This window comes from Aythya marila, assembly GCF_965140915.1.
Source record: "Aythya marila genome assembly, chromosome: 1".
Lineage (NCBI taxonomy): Eukaryota > Metazoa > Chordata > Aves > Anseriformes > Anatidae > Aythya > Aythya marila.
In genome coordinates this window covers 66,921,070-66,943,234 of record NC_139042.1, presented here as the reverse complement: position 1 = coordinate 66,943,234, position 22,165 = coordinate 66,921,070, and the positions used below count along the sequence as shown (strand labels likewise).

The window sequence follows — 22,165 nt, the reverse complement described above, 5'->3', positions numbered from 1 at the left end:
TGTATTGTCCATCTCCTTTGCTTGTGCGCTACCTTTTCGTTTTTGCTGCAATGACCTATGCACGGAAGCCCCTTCTTCCTGAGACATGCAATTATTTCCATTACAGGAATCCTTAACAAATACTGTAGGGCCATGTAAACGTAATTAGAGGTGGTCCTTATCCTGAAAAACTTAAGTTCAAAATACGAAAGACCAGCACAGTCTGGGAAAAAAGGATGCAACACACTGCTAGAAGACAAGAAAAGGAACATATATTTTGCCTGCAGGTATAACCAGGGCTCTTGGCAGGAATTACCTTCAACTCAGCTTCCAACTTGTTCTTGCTCCTCCAGAAGATTCAGCTTGACTTTGGGGATGGGGCTGATCTGTCCACAAAGAGGTCAAAACATGAGACATCTGAGCTTACCCTTCTACAGACTCTCTGCAGTCAGCCAAGAGAATTAGGTACTTGCAGGAGACTGCTCATGGGACCTGTTTTAAATAAAAAGATAGCAGCCATTTCTTTTGTCTTTGATTACATGCATTTGAAATTTCTTCTCAGACTGCTTTAAAGCCCATTCTCTACTGCTCTCAGCAGTCACTCATTGCTACCACCGTCTACTAAAGATAAACTATTTTTTTCTATTTCCCTATTTGTGAATGAATTTAAGACCGTCTCCTTTACCATTTCTGTTGCTAGTTAGAGGTCAGCGTCTCTGGTATGGGCAGAAATAGAGCTTCACCTACATTTTAATGTATGACACGACACATTTGCCTAAGTCTGTCTCAGGTACCTTATCTGTTGAATGTTTTAGGATTTCTTATGTCACTTTTTAGAATTGGGTATGGCATCTTAATTTAAGCCTAACTTGCACACTGGCAACTGCTACTAATTTTCAAAAAGCTTCTTAAACTTCAGACTCACACATTCTCATGAGTTTTGCTCCTGAGCTCCCATGCATATGATCTTGAATGAAAAGCACAAGGATTGGAAAGGAATCTGAAGAAATGTTAATCAAAGCAGCTGATTTTTTTTTTTTTAGCTCAACAGCAAAAACCCTGCGTACTTACACTTCACTGCAATAACGTCTGAGTTGTGACTTGTCAGATGACCCTGTTAGTTGATGTGGTTATGAACAAACAGCTATGTATTGGGAAAGCAAGCAAGCTGAAGACATTATAAAAGCAGATGCCTCACACTTATAGCTGGTCCTTGGCTTTTTTTTCCTTATTTTTTTTTTAATTTTTATTTTTAATTGATGTGTAATGCATATGAGTGAAGCTGTGAAAAAACAAACAAACAAACAAACAAAAAAAAAAAAACAAAAAAAAACAGAAGGATAAGACTTATATTTGATATCAAGTTCACTTTTATTCATTCATTATAAACAGTCCCTGAAAAAAAAATACATCACAACACTGGATGAAGAAGGTCTCTAGCTATAAGACAAGGAGCCACAGCAACATATATGGCTGGTGCAGCCTGACAACACTGCTGTTAGCATTACCTCCGTGTAGCCACACATGCAGGTAATTCTCAGACACCTCTCCTGAAAACACCGCTCTCCTTAGGATGTAACTGCTGAGTTATTCCGCAAAAGGGACCCGTGGTCTTATCTTATGGTGATGTGCATGTTTGCCAGTTTCATTTTTCTGTTTGTTTTTCTTAACCTGAGTTAGGGTATCCCAGAACTCCACCAGCACCTGTCTAGAGAGCATCCTCAGGCAGCTCTCTTCACTCTGGAGCTGACAGCACTGCCTGGATCTGCATCACTAATTTCTTAATGCAGTGATCTGGTGTTTTCCCCTTTTGTTTCCTTGTACCAAGGATTACACGTTGTTTGTTTTAAGACACTGGAAACGAGATGCTTCTAATGCAGCTGATTGCAACAACCGGATTGTGGGTGAGGATGGGGGTGGATTCAGTAGATAGAGGCTGTGGACTTTTTTTAGTAGACAGATCTTGTGGTCCATTTGCCTTGTCTTTGAATCGCATTAAATATACACGCTGCTAAAAGGCTATTGAAATGTTCAAATGTCAGTGTTTCAAATGAAAATCAATAGCATGCTATTAGGCTCATTATATTCCTGTTATGCATCATTAAAATGCATTTAAAAGCTTTCAGCATAAAATGGGAGACGGGATGAATAACAAGACACTCTGAGAATGTGCAGCATACTTAGACGGCAATAAAGAGTCAGTCACAAGAGAAACTTTGTAGGCAGTTGGAAAGAAAGCCCTGCAAGGAGCTCACTGGGTGCTGGAAACATATGGGAATGTTATAAAATGAACGAGACAGAGCTCTGAGGATACAGGTGAATCAGTAGGGCTGCACCACTGGTGGAGGAAAACAGAATCATCACATATTTTTAAGATAATTTCATAAATGGGTCTTTGCAATTTGAGGTTCTCTCATTGTCTAGTCTATAAATATCACTGTACCACAGTGCTTCATAACACACCTAAAAATATGTTTTACCTTCTTGCACAAAGGGAATGTGTTAGGTCCTAAAAGCACACTTAAAAATTAGTATTTCCAAGCCTCTTTCTAGTCAAACATTATGTGGAAACGTGTCATGTCATCAGATACTCCAGCCAACTTCATCCCTATCTGAAAGAGATTTCTAATGAAAAACTTTTGGTCTGATTTTAAATGTGCACATATGGTTATAAATGAACAAGTGTGTACACACGCAATTATATACACGTGTGAGAAAGAGTGCTTCCTTTCTAAATTGTTGAAATTTTCTTTCTAAAGGGGAAGAATGGGGAGAAGTGACTCTCCCAATGGCTGTGACTTTAAACAGGCAAGAGGAACAACAGATTTCCAGTCCCAACACACATATTTTTATGCTTTCATACCTGACTGTCATTGAATGCATGCTTGCCTTGCTCCTGGCACAGGACCAGAACACAAACCACCATCCTGCATCTCACCAAGCACGTTCTCACTGAAACCATCCGATTCTGCTTTTCTCCTTTTCCTTCCAGTGAATCCTCAATTCCTGCAAACAGAGCGATGTAACTTTAGCCAGAGATGAATGTTCCCCTCTGCTCCTAATAGCCACTGCCTGGATTTCAGTTTAAAACCCTACAGGCAGAGGAAGAAACAGAACCCAAAAGTCCCACTTCCTGGACAAGAGCTCTGCTCGGCTCTGAATTATTGAACACTTTTTCAGAAAGCAGACTTCAAATTTGTAGCTTAAGCATAAAGCCCTTCCTCCTGCAGTGCTATCTGCAGAGGCAAAGATTCAGCTGAAATTGATTTTAGATGAAAACAGAAACAAGGCATAAATCGAGCCATCGAGCCAGGGAACAGAAATAGTGCCATTTGGGGCAGGCGTGCAGTTGCATAGCTCGAATTATAAATGCTGAGCACTCAGAGTTCACAGCAATGCATATACTGAATGTTTTCGCATAAAACACATGCTCAGCTATTTTCAAAGTGCAGACAGATTTTAAAATATCTCTGATTAAACAGTAAGAAATTTAAAAAAAAAAAAAAGACAAATGAAAAGATCATTTTGCTTCAAATCATTTGCCAAGGAGAAAATGCTTCAGAGTTATCACAGATGGGTTTCCTACCCAGAATAGAGATCTATGCACAGGTGTATGTGCACAAATCCATATTGTGTGCTGTTTTTATGTGTTAGTATGACCCTGCTGAGTTTCACGATTTTAATTGGGGCCAAAATCCCATCTCTTCTGGAAGTGTCCGACACACTCGAGAAACCAAGTAATTGCACTAGCATGAGTTTACGTGGATGAGCAGCTGACATTTCAAAACTGGCTTAAAACGCAGAGGTATCAGTAAAATTCGCAGTAGCTAAAGAATTCATCATCAGTCACATTTGTTTCTAAACCACCCAGGGTTCAGCACTTACGAAGCCAATGTAAAATGATATTTTAGGTGTTTCCTGAGTGCTCTTCAAGTTATATCCAAGAATCCCTTGGCAGCTTTGAGGTCTGATGAACAAGTGAAGATGCATTCTCCTACAGTTGCTCAGGAAGGCTTTTAGGCATTGTTAGCAAGCCAACACTGCTGATTGCTCCAGGAATAACAAAACCTGTTTCTGCGTTGGTGGTCTCGTCTCGTGTTTTGAATCAGAGGCAAACTAGGCAGGATAACGTGGTTATCACATGGTCACTGGGAATCTGCAGTTGAACAGAGGCACACAAAACACACCTTCTCCCTCCCCTTTTGTAAATGTAGCTGTTTAAAATACACTGTGGATGGGCTGAGTCACTTAAATTATTGAGGGAAGGAATATGTGTACAGGAGAGAAGCCATGTGAGAGTAAACAAAACAATCTGGAAGTGCTTTAATTTCCCCTTTGACTTTGAGGTGTGACTTAATTCCTTCCTAACACGTTCTTCCCAAATGAAATGTGGGATAAAAAAATATTCTGGTGGGAGTTGTTTCCCAGCCTAAGTACTCAGCCTCTTTGCTAGAGGAAACTCAAATACTTGCTGTAGAGTGAGTCTATTTAATACATTTTCTTTGCATTTTTTCTTTCTTCTTCCTAACACTGTCTTTTTTTATTGCTTCTTCATTAGTAGTTCTTTTTTTCTTTTTCCTAGTGCCCATCATGCAGTTCTTGTTCCGTATTGTTTTCTAAAATACAACAGCAAACAATAACATAATCAATTTTAATTTTAATTTTTTATTTTTTTCCTGCTATTAGGAAATCAAATCAAATCAATACAAATGTGCTCCTTTGCTTGGGGATCTAATTTTCCAGCAACAATTACAATTTTCTCAAATGATGGTGTCCATTTAAATCATAAAACTATTTCATACATGTACTAGTCAAATAATTTGTAATGTTTATCTGTACTGGTAAAGGGTTATCTGCCAGAGCAGTTTGTCTGTGTTACTTTTAACCTGAAATCTGTGCATCCACATTAGCATTTACGAGTCAATAGGACAGAGTTAGAAACGGAACCTGAGTCAGTAAATTCAGCCCCAATCCCTTTATCCCTCTTCAGGAACTCAAAGCATGATGTTTACTGAGGTCCTTACGCACGAGATAAAGATGATGGGTATATTTCAAGCTTTTATTGAGTCTCTAATAGCTCTTCAATGAGCCATCTAAAAGAAGCGGAATATGCTCAGCCTGGTCCCGGAGGAGCTGCTGTGCAGAGGCAGCAAGCTGGACCTGTCCCTTGGCACCAGGAGGCTGCACAGTGGTGATGGACCTGCTGTGGATCCTCAGCTGCCCCGTGCCCACTGCGGTAGCCGGGGCCCCGGCCTTCCTCCCAGGGTGAAACGTTTTAGAAAGCTGATTTCAGAAATTAAATGTGCCTTTGTCGACCGATGCTTGTGCCCGTCCCACCTCCTACAAAATATTCCACCTCCTGAACTGTTAGCTCTCCTGCTCTGACCAGAAACCCTTTAATTTGCAGAGAATAATTTCAGACGGCTGCATTAGCCACGTGTAAGCCACATTCTTTTTGCTATCTCAGTCACTGGGGAGATGTTTTTATTGCTCTGAGGGCCATTTCTGCAGTTCTATACCCATTGTTCCAGTAAGTACGTTATCCAAGAGCAGCTTGGGTTTCTGAAATTTATAGGAAAAGAAGAGACAGATGTCTCTTTCTTATCATTTTTCTCCTTTTTGCAACAAATTCCCTGCTCTGCTGTCTTCAGCAAAGCTTGTGTTAGCAGCAGGCTGAACAAAACAGACCACCTGGACAGAAGGACCACGGGTCCATTTCAGTGTGGATTAGCACCCAGCAAACTGCCCTTCATTTAAGGCACAATCTTAGGCATGGTCACTCCTAACCAAAAACTTCATCCCCACAAATGAACAAAGAAAAGTTTTGCCAGCCCACCAGAAGCAGAAAATCTGCTGACCAGTCTCAGGCCAGCAGATGAGCACAATATACAAAAGTATCGAGGGAAAGAGGCTATAGGGGAAAAGCTGCATGAATTCTTTGCATCTCTGCGTGGGATCTTGGAGTTGTTCCCAGACAAGAACCTTTACTGGCAGGGTACGAGGCAAGAGAACTGCCTCACAGTGGAGTAAGAGATGTAAGAGATGTGCAATGAAATGCACGAAATAAGGCATTACTCATCACCGGGATCTGATGGGGTTCACTCGAGAGATGTGTATCAGCTGAAGGATGAAGATGCTAAACTGCCGTGTGCAACCTGCTCATCACAACGGTCTCAGTAGCGAAGAAATGGTGTGACACCAATCTTTAGAAAGGCCAAAGGGATAACCCGAGACCCTGTAAACTTTCAAGCCCAATTTCTGTACTGAGGAAATGACATGAAAGTACAGCAGTGACCACAACTTGTGCACGCACAGGCGAGACTGAGGAGTAAACCCTGTGTCTGTGCACCTTTCCCAGGTACACACTCAGTTTCCTGGTGAGACACAATCATTCAGGGCCGTAAAAAATAAAGCTGGCAGGAAGAATTCATAATGTTGAACGAGTAAATTAGATGGCAGAGAAATCAAATATTTGATAAATGCAAAATAAAATGCTGCAGTGAGGGTGGGCTGGAAAGAGAGGGAAACTGCCCCTTTTGTAGTGGTGGGTGCTACCTAATTACTGCTAATTATAGGAAAGAAGAGCAAAGTCACTCAGGACAGTTCTTTTATAGCATCAGGTCAATGTTCACGGCCCAGGAGATCAAACAACATGAAAAAGGAACAGAGAAATAAATAGAGCTCGTTGTAAAAAGGTGTACAAATGTATAAATCTATGGGACGCTCACAGCTGAATACTGGACACAAGTTTAATCCCCACTTCTTGAAAGGGTTACAGCAGGATTGGAAAAAGCAGAAAAGGGCAACAAGGATGACAGAAGTAGGAGTCCACACAGGGTGGCTTTATCTTAGAGGGGAACAACTGAGGTGTGGCATGGCAGGACATGCACAGAGTGAAGAGCAACGAACAGAGTGGAGAAGGAAGCACTGTTTTGCACAGCATGGCTCCCAGACTGCAGAACTCATTGCCACGGTGCTTTATGCATGCCAAAAATACAAGCAGGTTCATAAATCACTGACAACAAGCTGAAGGAAGAAAAGTTCATCGGGGCTGGGAACTGCCACAATGAGCATTCAACCTGCGACTTGGGAAGTACCTAAACCTCAGAGGGACAGAAGCCAAGAGCCCACAGGGAACGAGTCACTCTGTGCTGTCCCTGCTAGACCCTTTCTCTAGGCTTCTGCTACCAGTCATGGGCAAGGCACTGAGCTAGGTGAACACCATCCTATTTGCTGTAATAAGCTGTCACTCTCCACGTCTATTCTATCCTTGTTTCAAACCTTGTCCCTTTGTCTCTGTAGGAAGTTTAAAAGAGACGTAGAAACAGTGACCAGAGTCTTTTCCACTCTGGAGACCACTGAGATGGTTACTACAACTTCCCAATCTATTGCAATAGTTCTTCAGCCCCACAAAACCAAAACCCTGACAGGAACAAAGAACTGCAACAATTTCTCTACAGCTCAGCAGGACAGGGCTGGAGCACATCTCCTATGAAGATGGGCTGAGAGAGCTGGGGATGTTCAGCCTGAAGAAGAGAAGGCTCCAGGGTGACCTCATTGCAGCTTTTCAATACTTAATGGGGGCTTATAAAAAAAAAGATGGGAGAACTACTTTTTGCTTGGGCAGATAATGACAGGGCAAGAGGGAATGGTTTTAAACCAAAACAGGACAGATTTAGATTAGATGTTATGATGAAATTCTTCAGTCTGAGGGTGGCGAGGCACTGGCACAGGCTGCCCAGAGAAGCTGTGGCTGCCCCATCCCTGGAGGTGCTCAAGGCCAGGCTGGATGGGGCTTTGGGCAACCTGGTCTGGTGGGAGGTGTCCCTGCCCATGGCAGGGGGGTGGAATTAGGTGGGCTTTAAGGTCCCTTCCAACCCGAGCCGTTCTGTGATATGATATGACACAAGGGAAGACAAAGTTGGCCAGGTCTGCATGTCCTCAGCTCCCCTGTAATCTGAAATGTCTACCGAAAGACTGAGCATTCAGGTCAGCTTGAAGTTCATCTTTCTACCTATTTTTCCATAAATCAATTTGAGTTGTGAAGAACTTTCCTCTCCTACAGTGTTTTCCTCTCTAAAGTACTGAGCTTTCACATTTTTTGACTGAAGACCTCTTCTCTCTATGCATTACAAGTAAGGGTGGAAAGCTCTTGTATGTGTTCATGCTTTCCCAAGTTCTCCTGCCAGCCCTACTACACGCCTACACAAATTACTTCCTCATCAATTTGCAATCGTTTGATCTTCTGCCCAAATGTTATAACATAAGTCCTTGCTGCAGTTTAGTAAAATCCCAAATTCCAAGGACTCCTCTCTTTCCTGGAACACACTGGCCACGGCAACAAGCTCACTGGCATCCTCTACTTTTTGCTTTATTATCCTAGGTATGTATTTTGCTGTGTGATCTAGTGAACTAGTGAACAGCTGCTCTAACAGGAAGTTTTTTAGATCATCCCTCACATGGCTGCAGACCCTGTGTTTTTGGTGTTGCTTTTTGTGTGTGTGTGTTTCTTTCCAAAGCAATCACTTCTTTATCTTCTATATGTGTGTGAAGCCTTTACACCTCTCATATCTTGCTTTCCTTGCAAGGGAAAGCAAGGCTTTATGACTTGCTTTGTATTCAGAACCTTACCCTTCAATTTATGTTATGTTATAAACTGAGTCCCATCTCCTACATCAGAATGGCTAACTAGAAAGACTTGGGAGGTGTATATCTGAGGGCACCCAGTCGCTGATACCACAGGAATCAGACAGCAGAAGCGGTGGCTGTTCTCAGGACCTGCCAAGCCCTTCTCCTCTCAGTGTGCACCACAGAAAGCTCTTCCTCCAGGCCATGCCCTCAGCACTTCACGCTATGCCTCACAGCGCATCTCTGAGCTGCTGTCTCTCAAGATGCACTTCCACAAGTCAGGCTGGTAAAGCCAAGCACTGCACTTCAAAGGGATGTTCCTCTGTCCCCTGCTTCCAGGCACACACTGCTGCAGCTCGTCTTCCTTCAGCTCTGCCAAGAACCCCACCAGCAAAGCGGTTGGATCTCAGTTAAATCAGATCATGAAAGAAACAGATGAACACTACCTCCAGGATGCCCCGTGGGCAGGGCAAGGAGGAGAACGACACCTCCTGCTCTTAGCACCGGAGGCAAGGGAAGGTTGCAGGGCTGCTGGCTGAGCTTCTTGGCTCAATCCTAATCCGGGGACATGCTGGCTCGCTGGGCAGTGTGTGCCTGGAGCTGCCTTTGCTCCCGTGTGGGTGCTGGTGCGGGAATGGGACCCGAGGGGATGGCATGGAGCTGGGACAGGGCAGGGTCAGGCTGGGGGTTAGGGAAAGGGTCTGCACCCAGAGGGGGGTCGGGCACTGGGACAGGCTGCCCAGGGCAGTGGGCACAGCACTGAGCCTGAGGGAGTTCAAGGAGCATTTGTGCAGTGCTTTTAGACACAGGGGCTGGTTTTTGGGTGGCACTGTGTGGTTGGGCTCAGCGTCCCTTGCGGGTCCCTCACAGCTCGGGATACTGTGTGCTTGTGATACACTTGAGGTGGAAGCTTATCGAGGAGCTTATTTTCTCTCAGAAACCACCAGATATGAGGGGATGTCACTAGAGGTGTACCAGTTGTTTGCCCAAAGAGCCGTGACAGGACACCCCACGGCAGCACAAGCCCCCATGTCCCACATCAGGCGAGGCGAGGCGCACCCCCCCTCCATTCCCTCCCCTCAGCCGCTCGGGGCGGGGCCAACGGCAGCCACCGCGCGCGCGCGCGCGCACCCCGCCGGGCTCCCCCTACCGGCCCTAACGCCCCTAACGGCCGCGGAGGCCCCGCCCCCCAAGGCACCCACCAGCCAATCCCGTTCCGCCGCCGCGCCGCTCGGACCAATCCGCTCCCGCTCCCCCGTCCCGGTCCCCGTGCCCCCGCCCCGTTTCGCTCAGTCGCGGCCGCGCCGTAAAGCGCGCAGCGGGCGCCGCGGCCTGGCGGCGGGGCCGGGGCCGGGCCGGGCTCCGTGAGGCGGATGCCCGGGGGCGGGGGCAGCCCGGCGGAGGCGGCCGGCGAGGCGGCGGCGGCGGCGGCGGCGGCTGCTGCTGGCGGAGGAGGAGGAGGAGGAGGTGGAGGAGGAGGAGGAGGAAGCAGCAGCAGCGGTGGGGGGGTGGCGGCGCCGCCGGCGGTGTCCGGCAGGATGAGCCTGTCGCCCAAGGAGCTGTCGAGCCTGCTGAGCATCGTGTCGGAGGAGGCGGGCGGCAGCACGTTCGAGGGCCTGTCGAGCGCCTTCCACCACTACTTCGGCAAGGCCGAGCACTTCCGCCTGGGCTCCGTCCTCGTCCTGCTGCTGCAGCAGCCCGACCTGCTGCCCAGCCCCGCGCAGCGCCTCACCGCCCTCTACCTGCTCTGGGAGATGTACCGCACCGAGCCGCTGGCCGCCAACCCCTTCGCCGCCGTCTTCGCCCACCTGCTCAACCCCGCGCCCGAGCGCGGCGGGGATGAGGCGGAGCGGACGCCGCTCTCCGGTGAGAGCCGACCCGGAGTGTGTGTGTGTGTCGGGGGGGGGTTCAGGGCCGTGACACTGGGAACCCAGGGGACGTTGCTGCTCAGAAGGAGCAGTCAGGCACTGGGACGGGTTGCCCAGGGAGGTGGTGGAGTCACCGGCCCTGGGGGTGTGCAAGGAGAGGTTGGGCCTGGTGCTTGGAGACATGGGTTAGTGGGTGACAGTGGTGGCAGAGGGGTGGTTGGACCAGGTGATCTTGGGGGTCTCTTGCTGCCTTAAAAATCACGGAGTTGTTTCTTCCTTCTGTCTCCACAGGCTTCTTACCTCCCATAACTCCCCCAGAGAAATTCTTTCTCTCTCAGCTGATGTTGGCCCCCCCTAGAGAGCTGTTCAAGAAGACTCCTCGACAGATCGCGTCCATGGATGTAGGAAACATGGCCCAGTCGGTGGATATAAGCGGCCTTCAGCTGGCGTTAGCAGGTAAGAAAGAGCTGCGGTTCAGCTGTGAATGGAAGTGTGAACTGTCATTTGGCTTTGAGTTACTTGAGAAAGCACTTATCTATCCTAAATAGGGAAAAAGCTGGACTAAGCTCTAGAGTTTTCAAGTACCAATTATGTCTTAGCTATCTTATTGTACTTAGCAAGCTGCTTTTTAGGCACATATGTCACTGCCTTAAAATGAGAAAAATATGCAAGTTTTGGAAGACTTTCATCTAAAATTAGTTTAGGTTTTGGTGTATTTTTTCCCTTTTCTCCTATGTAGTACTTTTGGTATGAAACTGGCTACTGCAATTGCATCTTTGCTGTTCTAAAATTAACTTAGATCTTACAGTGTTAGCTCAGGAGTGGTAAGTGGTCTGCTTTTATCACAGAATCACAGAATGGTTTGGGTTAGAAGAGACTTTAAAGCCCACCCAGTTTCAACCCCCTGCCATGGGCAGGGACACCTCCCATCAGACCAGGTTGCCCAAGGCCCCATCCAGCCTGGCCTTGAGCACCTCCAGGGATGGGGCACCCACAGCTTCTCTGGGCAGCCTGTGCGAGGGCCTCACCACCCTCTGGGTGAAGAGTTTCTTCCTAACACCTAATCTGCCTTGTTTTAATTTTAAACCATTACCCTTTGTCTTATCACTACACTCCCTGACAAAGAGACCCTTTCCTAAGTGACAAGGTAGCACGATGTGATGCTTATCCTTTGACAGAAGAAGAAAAGGACCAGGAACATGATTGTTCTGATTGTGTTGACTGGGGAGTCACATCTCGGGCCACTCTAAAACAGAAAATATTGTCAGGGACAAGTCAGTTCAGAAGGAGGGGGATTCCTAGGCATGTGCAAATGGAACTACTTCAAAACTGGCCAACCCACTTCTGTTCGTGAACCCTGTGGCTTGCCCCTCTGAGGTCAGGCTTTTCTGCCAGGCACTTGTATCTTGGTCTTGTCATTTTTACGTAGAATTTGTCACTGATTTTTTTTTTTTTTATGCTCAGACACACTGTCCCATCTTCACAGTGTACAGATCTGTAGTGTCCTCCTCAGCTGATATTTCTAGACTGCAGGATCTTTTGAAAATGGAAATTGAGTACCCTAGCATACTGTCAAGAGGGAAAACAAACCCTTCTGGTTCTTCTGTTCATCCTGGCTGTGTTTTCAAGGACATTTCTGTCCATTCAGAGTCTTGAAATTTCAGATTACTTGTGACTTCAACATAAGGCATACATCATGCCTGAACAAAACCTGGATGTTTTTCATCTGTTTTTGTTTGTTGTTTTTTTTTTTTTTTTTTTTGTTCTTGATTCTCTGGTTGCATTTTGTCATATTAAAGCTAAAACATGCAGAGAACCTCAAAACTGTATCTGTAGGGATGGTTGCTTTAGGGCATACATTTTATTCTTTCCTTTTTCTTTAAATACCATACACTGATGGCTTTAAGTACAGTACAGAGCCATTAATGATGCTTTGCAAAATCGAGCCCTGTGAGATGTGCTTGTATCATTATTTACATACTCAGTAAACAGCATGCATCACTAACTGTTTATGAGCCATTGCAGGAGTTGTGTAACAAAACAAACTGCATCTGAAAAAAATGAAATCTGTGTTTCTCAGACTTCTAGCTCCCTAGAAGAAATGCCTGCTTTCTAGTCACTTTCTTAGAGGACAGCTTTTTTTTTCCTTTTCTTTTAATAATTGTGACGTTTCCTGTCTGTCTATCTGTAATGCTTCAGAAAGTCTGTAAAGTTTTCGGAAGTCTTCGGCGCATGTCTCCTAATAATGCAGGATGAAGTGATGCTGTTTACAGTGTGTAAACATGTATTATGATAGATGCTTAGATACAATGTTTAGAGTGGAGTATTTGTGTTGTTTTCCCATGCATTTCATCAAACTTAACAGCTGTAAGTTGTGGTAGCACCTCAAAATTGTGGCCCTGAGATGAATTTTGGGCTGGTTAGAACTGGATGAATTTGAGCTGCTTTAGAATATAGTTGCCAAATCAAATTATTTAGAAAGCATAAACATTTTTCAAAGAGTGTATTTATCTTTTTTCTTTTTCTTTTTTGTAAAGCATGGGGGGGAAAAAGCACTTGGCTTGTTTTCTGAATTTAATTGTGACAACTTTGCTTGGAGCTGTATTATGATTTATTTTTTTCTGTTGAACGTAAAGTGTTGGCATAGAGCACCTTGGGAATCAGCTTTAAAACTTGCTTTGTTCTATTCTCCCTCTGGTTTGCAGGGTGTTCACTCAGGCTTTGTGTCTGTAACTTGATTTTGTTCATCTAGTGTGTTACTGTATCAAAAGTGACATCCCTGCAGCTAGTAGAAAGCCACTTTGGGGAAGTGCTCAGGAGTGTTTGTTTGCTAACCCTTATTTGACAGAAGGGTAATTATCCTGTACTGAAAGTTGGGTTTGTAACACACCGTAGGGCTTTCTGTTGAGAATCAGACAGTTTGTTGTTACTTGTTTAAATAGGGGAAAAAAAGGGGGGGGAAGGGTAGACGAGACATGACACCTCCATATAGGAACCTATGTGACTGTATTCAGATTAGGTTGTGGTTGGTTTTGGTTTGTTTTTAATTTGATGTATTAGTTCAAGTTGCTGGATTTGTTCCCGTTAAATAAGCATGTTCCAATTTACTGATCTCAGGTCATGCTTTTGCTTACCTGAAACTAATTTGTGAAGCAGTGAGGGCTAGACTTTTAAACTTAGATGTATATAAAGGGCTCATAGAGGCTTCTAACACCTGTGAATTAAAGGAGGGTGTCTTAAACTTTTGGTTTTCTAATTAAGCATCATTAGTGGTTTAAGATTATGGGGATACAAACAAATCAGTGATTTTTATTGCCTGATATATTTAAGTTCTAGATTATAAAAGACAAAAAAGGCACACAATAAGCTTTTTTTTTTTTTTTTTTCTTCCAGAGAATTTGATTTGTTGAATCAACTAATCTGTTTGGTGGCTGAATGAAAGCTGGAATTTGAAACAATTTATAAAGTAGATGTATTTTATAGACCAGTTCATTTTTACTTCAAAAATGTTTGTTTGAAAACAGGTGAAAAGCATGCTAGCTGGATTTAACAGAAAAACATACCGTGCTTTGCTACTTCAGTGAGCATATATTGAAATGTTTGCATGGTCTGAAATAACTTGATAAAATAGGACAGAAAGCCCTGAAAGAAACTAGCAATAGGTGATGCTTTCTTTTGATGATCACTCTGACACTCGCAGGAATTTCACTTCAAACATTTCTCAAGGATTTGGTCACAGTCACATGAAGTAGAGCTCATGTGGGTGGGAAGCTGTGAAGGGTCTTGTGGCTGCACGAGAAGAAGCAAGCACACTTTGCTTGAAATAGATAAGGACCCTGTGCAGAATCTGTCAGCACTGTGCTCAGTTAGGATAAGAAGCAGTGTCTAATTTCATGTGGGACCAGCGATTTTGGACTTCCAATTACTTGAGGGTTAATCTGCTGTTTAATATCCTCTATGGAGGGTGAGAGGGAAGGAACGCAAGGTGGAATTGTGTAGTGGAGTTGTTGGCTTCCTTTGTGTGTATTATTTTTGCTAAAGTGTTAGAAAACATGGTTTCTCGGAAATACAGAGAATACAGAAGGTAAGCTTTTAAGCTTTTGGATGCAGAAGAGTGATAGGCTGTGCCAGAAGAACACCTAAAATCTGGCAGTTCAAGTATTGAGCCCCCTAGTTTCTCTTAGGCAATTTTTTTCATGTTTTTGGTAAATTTTTCTATAAGTTGCTTAAGTTCTGCAATTTGGGCTTTAAACAGACCCTTTCACAGGATTGCTTTGTAATTCCTGTTTGTGTAGAATCCTGCATCAATTGAACTCCATCTTTTTTGAGCACTTGCTGCAACTTGACAGCAAATGCAAAAGTAGCTTATGTGATGCCAGTGAGATGTGTTGGCTAAATCTGAATAGCTGACTTCAGTTCTAGTGTGCCCCTTATCACTGCAGCGTGTAAATGTAGCTCTGCAGATCTTTTCACTTCCCAGCTCTGAGAAGTGATGGCAAAACTAGATATGTTATCTGAACTCTTTCAGGAGTATCACGTGAATCCACTCATTAGCTTTTAAAAGCAGATTACATCAGTAACTTACCTTTCTGAAGTCAAGACTACATTTCACGTTCATTTCTATTTCATCTTTATCACTGCTGCATGCTTCTGTCCCTCTCCTGTCAGATTGGCATTCTGAGTACCAGTGTTGAACTTCATGTTGTTCCCTCTTACTTTTAAGCTAGCTCTGCTCTAAAGCTGATTGTTTCAGACTACTTTTAGTATTCCAGGCATCTCCATTTCAATTTTATGCTTTAATATTGTGGCCTGACCTTCTTCCAGAACGCCAGTCCGAGTTGCCAACGCAGAGCAAGGCCAGCTTCCCCAGCATCCTCAGCGATCCTGACCCAGATTCTTCCAACTCCGGTTTCGACAGCTCTGTTGCCTCCCAGATCACTGAAGCCTTAGTGAGTGGGCCAAAGCCTCCTATAGAAAGTATGCGCATTTTCACATCTTTGTGGTTGTAACTCATGACGTGCTGTGTCCTTATGCTTCTCCAGATGAAACGTAGTATGATTCAAAAGTATTTTCCAAGTATAAAATGGGGATGAAGATGAATGAAATAGCACAGAACTGCATCAAACTATTTTCAGATCACTCCATGACGTTCATATTTCCAGGTTTTTCAAAATCTGGAGTGTGTCTTCAAGCTGTTTCCTGTGTTGGCTAAAAAACTGGCTCTGATGCCCCTCAGCTCTTAGTGCCCTACACTAAGATCTGCATTCCTGCTCCAGGAAGCAGTTAGTGGGGAAGGGAAAAAGACCATGCCTTGATGGCAAAAGCAGTAATTTAGTGATCTGATCCAAGAGGAAAACCACTGATGTAACAGCATCTCTAAAAATGAGGAATAAATGTTTGTCAGGAAGATCACAATGCTCTTCCCAGTGTTACAGCTTAAAGAAATGTGGCCTTTGGGGGCTTTCTTGTACTGAAATAAAACTGAATACCTGAAGTTTAAAAAAACGTTTTACATTGTTGCCTTTTTAGGTCACTTTCGACCAGAGTTTATTCGACCGCCGCCTCCACTCCATATATGTGAGGATGAATTGGCTTGGTTAAATCCAATAGAACCAGATCACACAATTCAGTGGGATAAATCAATGTGTGTGAAAAACAGCACTGGAGTTGAGATAAAAAGAATCATGGCAAAAGCTTTCAAAAGTCCCTTAACTTCCCCACAACAGACGCAGGTAAGTATCATGCAATTAATCTGTTTAAATTAATTTTTCTAACAAGTTATTTGTTAGATTTATGTGTTTTTAATTAAAAAGTGATCCACATTTTCTAATTTAGATCTGTGTTCTGATTCAGTGCTTTTAATTGTCAAAACCCAAGAGTTTTGACTTGGGTTTGTACGAATGAGAGGAATCTTTAAACTTCATAGCATTGGCTGGATGTAGCTAAGCTGATCAGTGGTACCAATATTTTTCTGCATTGGAAGTCTTTTGATAACAAAGTTGTTTCTGCTTCTGTGGAAGCTTTCAGTGAGAAATGAGTTCAGAAATGCTAACACTGAATCTTTGCTCAATTTACTAGTATTATTCCCTTTATTTCAGTGGGCTGTTCTTATATTCATTATGCAGCGCTACAAAATATGCTTTATTTACAGAGTTCTTTCTGATGTTCTGACAACAATAAACTTGAAATTGAGATTTCTTCTGCTGGACAGAAAACTAAAGAAGGATGAATTTATTTTTTTTTACCCCTACCTTCCTTGCCACCCACTGATCAAAGACTATTAAAGCCTTAGTGAAGGCTTTGTTGGCACTGTTGTCTTTAAATAGAAGTGTTAAGGAAATACACCTGCAGTGTATTTCAGTAGAGATGCCTAAAGGTTTATAGTTCTGTAGTTTACGTATATTAGAGCTGTTACTTCAAGCAGCAGTGTGAATAGTTAAGAAGAAAAAACAATTCAGAGTTGTTGTGTTTTTGTTTTTTTTTCTTTATAGCTCCTTGGAGAACTGGAAAAGGACCCCAAGCTCGTTTACCATATTGGTCTTACTCCTGCCAAATTGCCAGACCTCGTTGAAAACAATCCTTTAGTAGCTATAGAAATGCTGCTCAAACTGATGCAGTCTAGTCAGATAACAGAGTATTTTTCTGTGTTGGTCAATATGGACATGTCCTTACATTCAATGGAAGTTGTAAATCGGTAAGTACTCCCTCAAATCTAATGTGCTTCAGGAAACTTATCAAATAAAGACAATCTGCTGAACAGTTCTTAAGTGACTGTGGGGCTGGCGGCAGGGCTGTAGGTGGATGCATTCCAAGCACTACCAGAAGAAACATAAATAACAGAAATGAACAGGAATCAGTTAGATTAGAGTTAAGTGAAAGAAATGAGCATCAGCATCATTTCCTTTTCAATTTCTGTGTTGTCTCACCTTTTTAATGCTCTTACTTTTTAAAGATAGTAAGAGTTAGTGCGCTCTAACTATTCCTGCAGAGGAAGGCAGTGCTGTGGAGTTGTAGCTTTCTGCAACTTCTGGCTTTTCTAAATCTGTTTCTTTCATAAAAGCTATACTTGTATTTTGTCTTTAGATAAAAAAGAAGAACACAGCTTCAATTTGTAGGTAGCTTTGGGTTAGTCATAAAGAACTGAACCTCTCGAACATCCTCAGTGCAGAGAAAGCTGCCAATTTCCAAGTTCCTTTTTTACTGTGGTGCTGTTTGAGAATATTACTCTAATACCATTTCCTGTTAGCATCATCAAAACTGCAATTTAATAGGAAAAAAATGCTACTTCCCAGCAGAAAGAATAAATTAGATGTTGGAGATGCATATTAAATTTTATATCAGTTATATATTAACATACTGTATTTTACAGCACGTTTCTTGCACAGATGCTATTCTAGTTTAATTTTTCAGCCCCTGCTCCAAGAATGGAGAGACTTATTCAAAAGAAAAAAAAAAAAGGCAGTGTTACTCTTGATCTTAGCAAAGTGTTTCTACATGGAGATGAATGGGGAAATAAATATTGCAGTGTAGGTAGCTTCAACTGGAGGTGGTAATTATTAGAAAGTAATTTTACTACACTGTTTGATATGTTCAATTCCAAACAGTATTTAAAGGAGGCATGTGCTTAAAAAGAACTTGTGTTCTTGATGCAGATTAAGTGAACAAAAGGTGGCATTGTTAAATAGCCATCCTGCTTTATGCTCTTGCCCTCTCTTCGTTGGAAATAACTTCTGCACATAGATATACCTCATTTTCTTAATGAATGCTGGCACTTTAAACAGGGGAACTTCTCAGACATCTAATCCCACAAACTGCCAGAGAACATCGTTCCTACTTCCTTCCATTTCTTGGCAATTACTGAATGCGAACTGCCAAATCAGCCTTGTTCCGCGGTCCCTTTGCAGCAGAGCTGAATCGTACCTCAAATATTTGACAACAGGAAGACACACACCTCCCCAGTGGTGCAGACTTAAGCGGTTACTACCCTGAATGGGTAGGGGTTGCAACAGGGAGAAAGGGTGGTAAGAAAAGCGTTCTTGCTCTTGTCTGGGGTAGCTGAACCACCAGTCAGGCATGCTGGTTTTCCCAGAGCGGAACTACCATAGGAAAAATCTCTCAAACTGCAAAATGACTACTAGAGGTACTGATTTTTAAGTGAAAGAAGACAAAAATTTGGAACAAATGTCTAAAATTTCCCTGTTGCCAGGCCTTTTACTGCTTGAGATGGGACTGGTTAGAGTTTTGGTCTAATTCTGTTGTAATTTTATGACAGTTTTACTATATATCATTGTAACTTATGAGCTGTAGTACTTCAAAAAAAGTATCAGTGGTATCTCAGATACAGCAGTCAGCACTGTCAAACAGCAATAGGTGTCCTTTCTGTTAACCCTTAAAATAGATGAATACCATTCTTTGATGCAGTAGTTCTCCAATTGTTCTGCAGTAAGAAGCTTCTGAGATCATCATGCATCGTGAATCTCATTCATCTAGTCAGGGTCTTCTGTATTTGAGCTCCAGATACTCAAGCTGTTTCAGCTTTTAGGACTACAATCTGGATCTGAAAGAACTAATGAAACACATCTTTTGACACACACAAAAGTCACATGGGTTGTGTACTTCAGGAAGGAGCTCAGCATCCAGATTCACTCTCTGGAGTTCAGATATGGATAAACCAAATCGTATTGCAGAAGAATCCTGGCATTCAGACAGCTTAAGGCCTTCCTCTTAAATTTGAAGTTACATCATAGACTCGTTTGCGTAACATGTCTTTGTAGGTATGTCAAACACACTAAGAACCAGATCTAATTTAGCTTCTGTACTATGTTGGGTTTAAAATAAAAAGGTTTTGACCCCTAAGAAATCTAAATGTTTAGAATTATGTCTGTGAAGGTTTTTAGAAATCAGCTCTGTGTGACATGATCAGGAATAAACTAGTATCACTGGTCTAACTTATCTGCTCTGCAACAGAATCATAATATTTCTGGCTACATAAACTATTGGATATTTTTAATTTGAACAGGCTTACTACTGCAGTTGATCTCCCTCCTGAGTTTATTCATCTTTATATCTCCAACTGTATCTCTACCTGCGAACAGATTAAAGACAAATACATGCAGGTGAGTACTCTGCTCAACTGGTCAGGAAAAAGGGTCCAGTGTCTTGCTCTGTGTAACATGTGCTGAGACTTTATCAGGGTGATAGCATTAAAGCAGCAGTAAGACAGAATAATTTATTTCAGAGGTACTTTTTTTTTTTTTTTCCTTAATGCACTACGCAGTTCCTTAGTGTTTAACAATTACTGTTTCACCTTTCTACAAGACTCCACAGGTAACTACTGTTTTGTTTTGCTGTAGATATCATACACTTCTCCCTAGCAAAACTACAGTTTTATGACTCAGGTGCCTAAGTGTGAAAACTTATCTGTCATTCAGTGTGACTTCTCTTTACTTCTAGCATGAGATGTTTGTTTTCTACTTAGTTTTGAGCTTTTTTCGCTCCACAAGTGTCTCCACCAGTTCCATGCTTTGAGGTGATGTTACAAAACTCCTGTGGAAATTTTGCCCTTCAATTTTCTCTATTACTGACCCATAGTAGCTTTCAGATCTCCTTTAAACCCTAAAAACCCTTTTCTTTTCTGCTTTCATAATGCCATAATCTCTTCTTCCCAAGCCAGTCTTAATTCCTCAGTACCAGCATGCAAGTTGTAGCCACTTCAAGGATCTTTAACCCTCCTTGTAGCTGTTACCTGCATGTTGTATGAAATGCTTCCCTTCTATCCTAAAATTATTTATGAGTTTCACCAAGTAGGTCTTGTTTTCTTGGATATTTTTTTTGGTGAAGGACAGTTCCATGTTCAGCTCATGGAAGGCTTTATGAGTCCTGACCAATTCCTCCCTCAGCTTTCTCCTCTCCATACTGGATTGCAGCCTATTTAGATTTGTGCATTTGTGCATTTTAGATTTCCCTTAAGCTTTTTGGCTTCCTTCTCTAGCTCTGCTACATCCTTAAGCTGCAGAGGCCAAAACTGCACGTAGTGAACAGGATGTAGGTTCAGTGTGGTTTTGGACAGCAGGAAAATCCCCTCTGTCTTGTTCTAAGTACCTTTCCAGATGCTGACTAACCACTTGTTAGTTTTTGGTGGCTGCTGATGGTTTTCTGCTTTGGGACTTGGCCAGAAATGCATGGATGCATTGATCTGTGACTTGCTGAACAGCAGGGGAGAAAAATAGCAGAGCTGAGAACATGCTCACAGAGTAGGTGGGCACTGCTGAGATCATAGAGCAGCTGTGCTTCTGGCACACAGGACAAAACAAAAAGAAGAGGGTCAAGGAAGACATACTGATCAGCAAGGAGCGTGCAAGGCATGTGAGATCTGACATTTGTTAATACTACCTAATGAGGTCTCACAGCAGCTGAAACACAAGATGTTTTGTTTGAGAAGCACCATTCAAAAACACTCCTATCAGAAGTAAACGAAGCACAATCCTCAGAGTTTGGGAACCAGCCAACACCTTGCAGTTGTACTCTTGTTCTGAGTTTCATATTAACCAAAGTTATTCTTGTACCTAGTCCTGGTGCTGCAGAGAACACATGATGCCTTTTGACTGTAGCAAGGGAAACAACTTGTTCAGTTCCTGAATTTCCTTGGTGTAGGTAGGAAATTTGAGAGAGCTTAATTCCTCTAAAAAGCTGGGAAGTTTTGAGATTGAAGCTTGTTAATTTTTCTTTACGGTGTTACTTGTAGAAAATGAGACTAAGCAAGAACTGTGTCCATAGTGATGACAAGTCTCTTGGGGTTTTATTCGTAGATTTACATGTGTACATGTGCTCTGTACTTTCATATATATATATATATATAATGCAATCTGGTACCTTATTTGTGCATGTACAGAGCTTGGGGAAAAGATTACTGCTGTAGCTGAAGTTCTGCTGAAATGCCTCAGTTAAGAGGGTTGTGCTGCTCAGGGCCAACAAATGTGGTTGCCAACTTTTATGTGGATTATGAAACCGCCTCTCTTCTGTTTCAGAACCGCCTGGTACGTCTTGTTTGCGTCTTTCTTCAGTCTTTAATCAGAAACAAGATTATTAATGTACAGGACTTGTTTATTGAAGTGCAAGCGTTCTGCATTGAGTTCAGCCGGATAAGAGAAGCAGCTGGCCTCTTCAGATTGCTGAAGACACTAGACACTGGGGAAAATCCATCAGAGACAAAAACTTCCAAATAAAACCACTTGGTCACTGGGGGGAGGGGTGGAATATGAGTGTTCTATACCAATTACTTGTATATTTTAAACCAAAATCACTGGATTAATAATGTAATACACTATAAATAGCATTTTATGCATTTAAACAATAAATGTTTTTCTGATATGTGTGCTTGAGCTTGAAATGTTAGGCCTTACCCTTAAGCTTTCTTTGACTACAGGTCCTGAGCATGTCCTGAACTATAGGCTCTATTCCCAGAGAGCCTCTATTCACAAACGGCTTTGGATAACTGAAGTTAACTGCTATCCAAATAAGTAATTTAAATTCATGTTGGCTCTTTCTGTACTCTGTAAGGCCTCCTAAAAGCTGGAACCACCTTCTGTTAATGATGTTCCCTCATCTCACGGGGAAAGGGAAAGTCAGTCTTGATGCTTAGAATAAGCTTAAGGATTACCTTTAATGTTTATGATGATGAAGTGTTGACT

General features: G+C 42.7%; 1 protein-coding gene across 1 annotated transcript; it reads left to right on the top strand.

Moving 5' to 3' along the window:
* The first annotated feature begins 9,969 nt into the window (after positions 1-9,969).
* On the top strand, positions 9,970-21,845 carry CNOT11 (CCR4-NOT transcription complex subunit 11). The gene is made up of 7 exons (XM_082759000.1): positions 9,970-10,473; positions 10,767-10,931; positions 15,300-15,452; positions 16,005-16,207; positions 16,967-17,169; positions 19,495-19,591; positions 21,503-21,845. Exons 1-7 carry the CDS (start codon positions 9,981-9,983, stop codon positions 21,698-21,700), a joined length of 1,512 nt encoding a protein of 503 aa, XP_082615126.1. The 5' UTR covers positions 9,970-9,980; the 3' UTR covers positions 21,701-21,845.
* Positions 21,846-22,165: the final 320 nt, after the last annotated feature.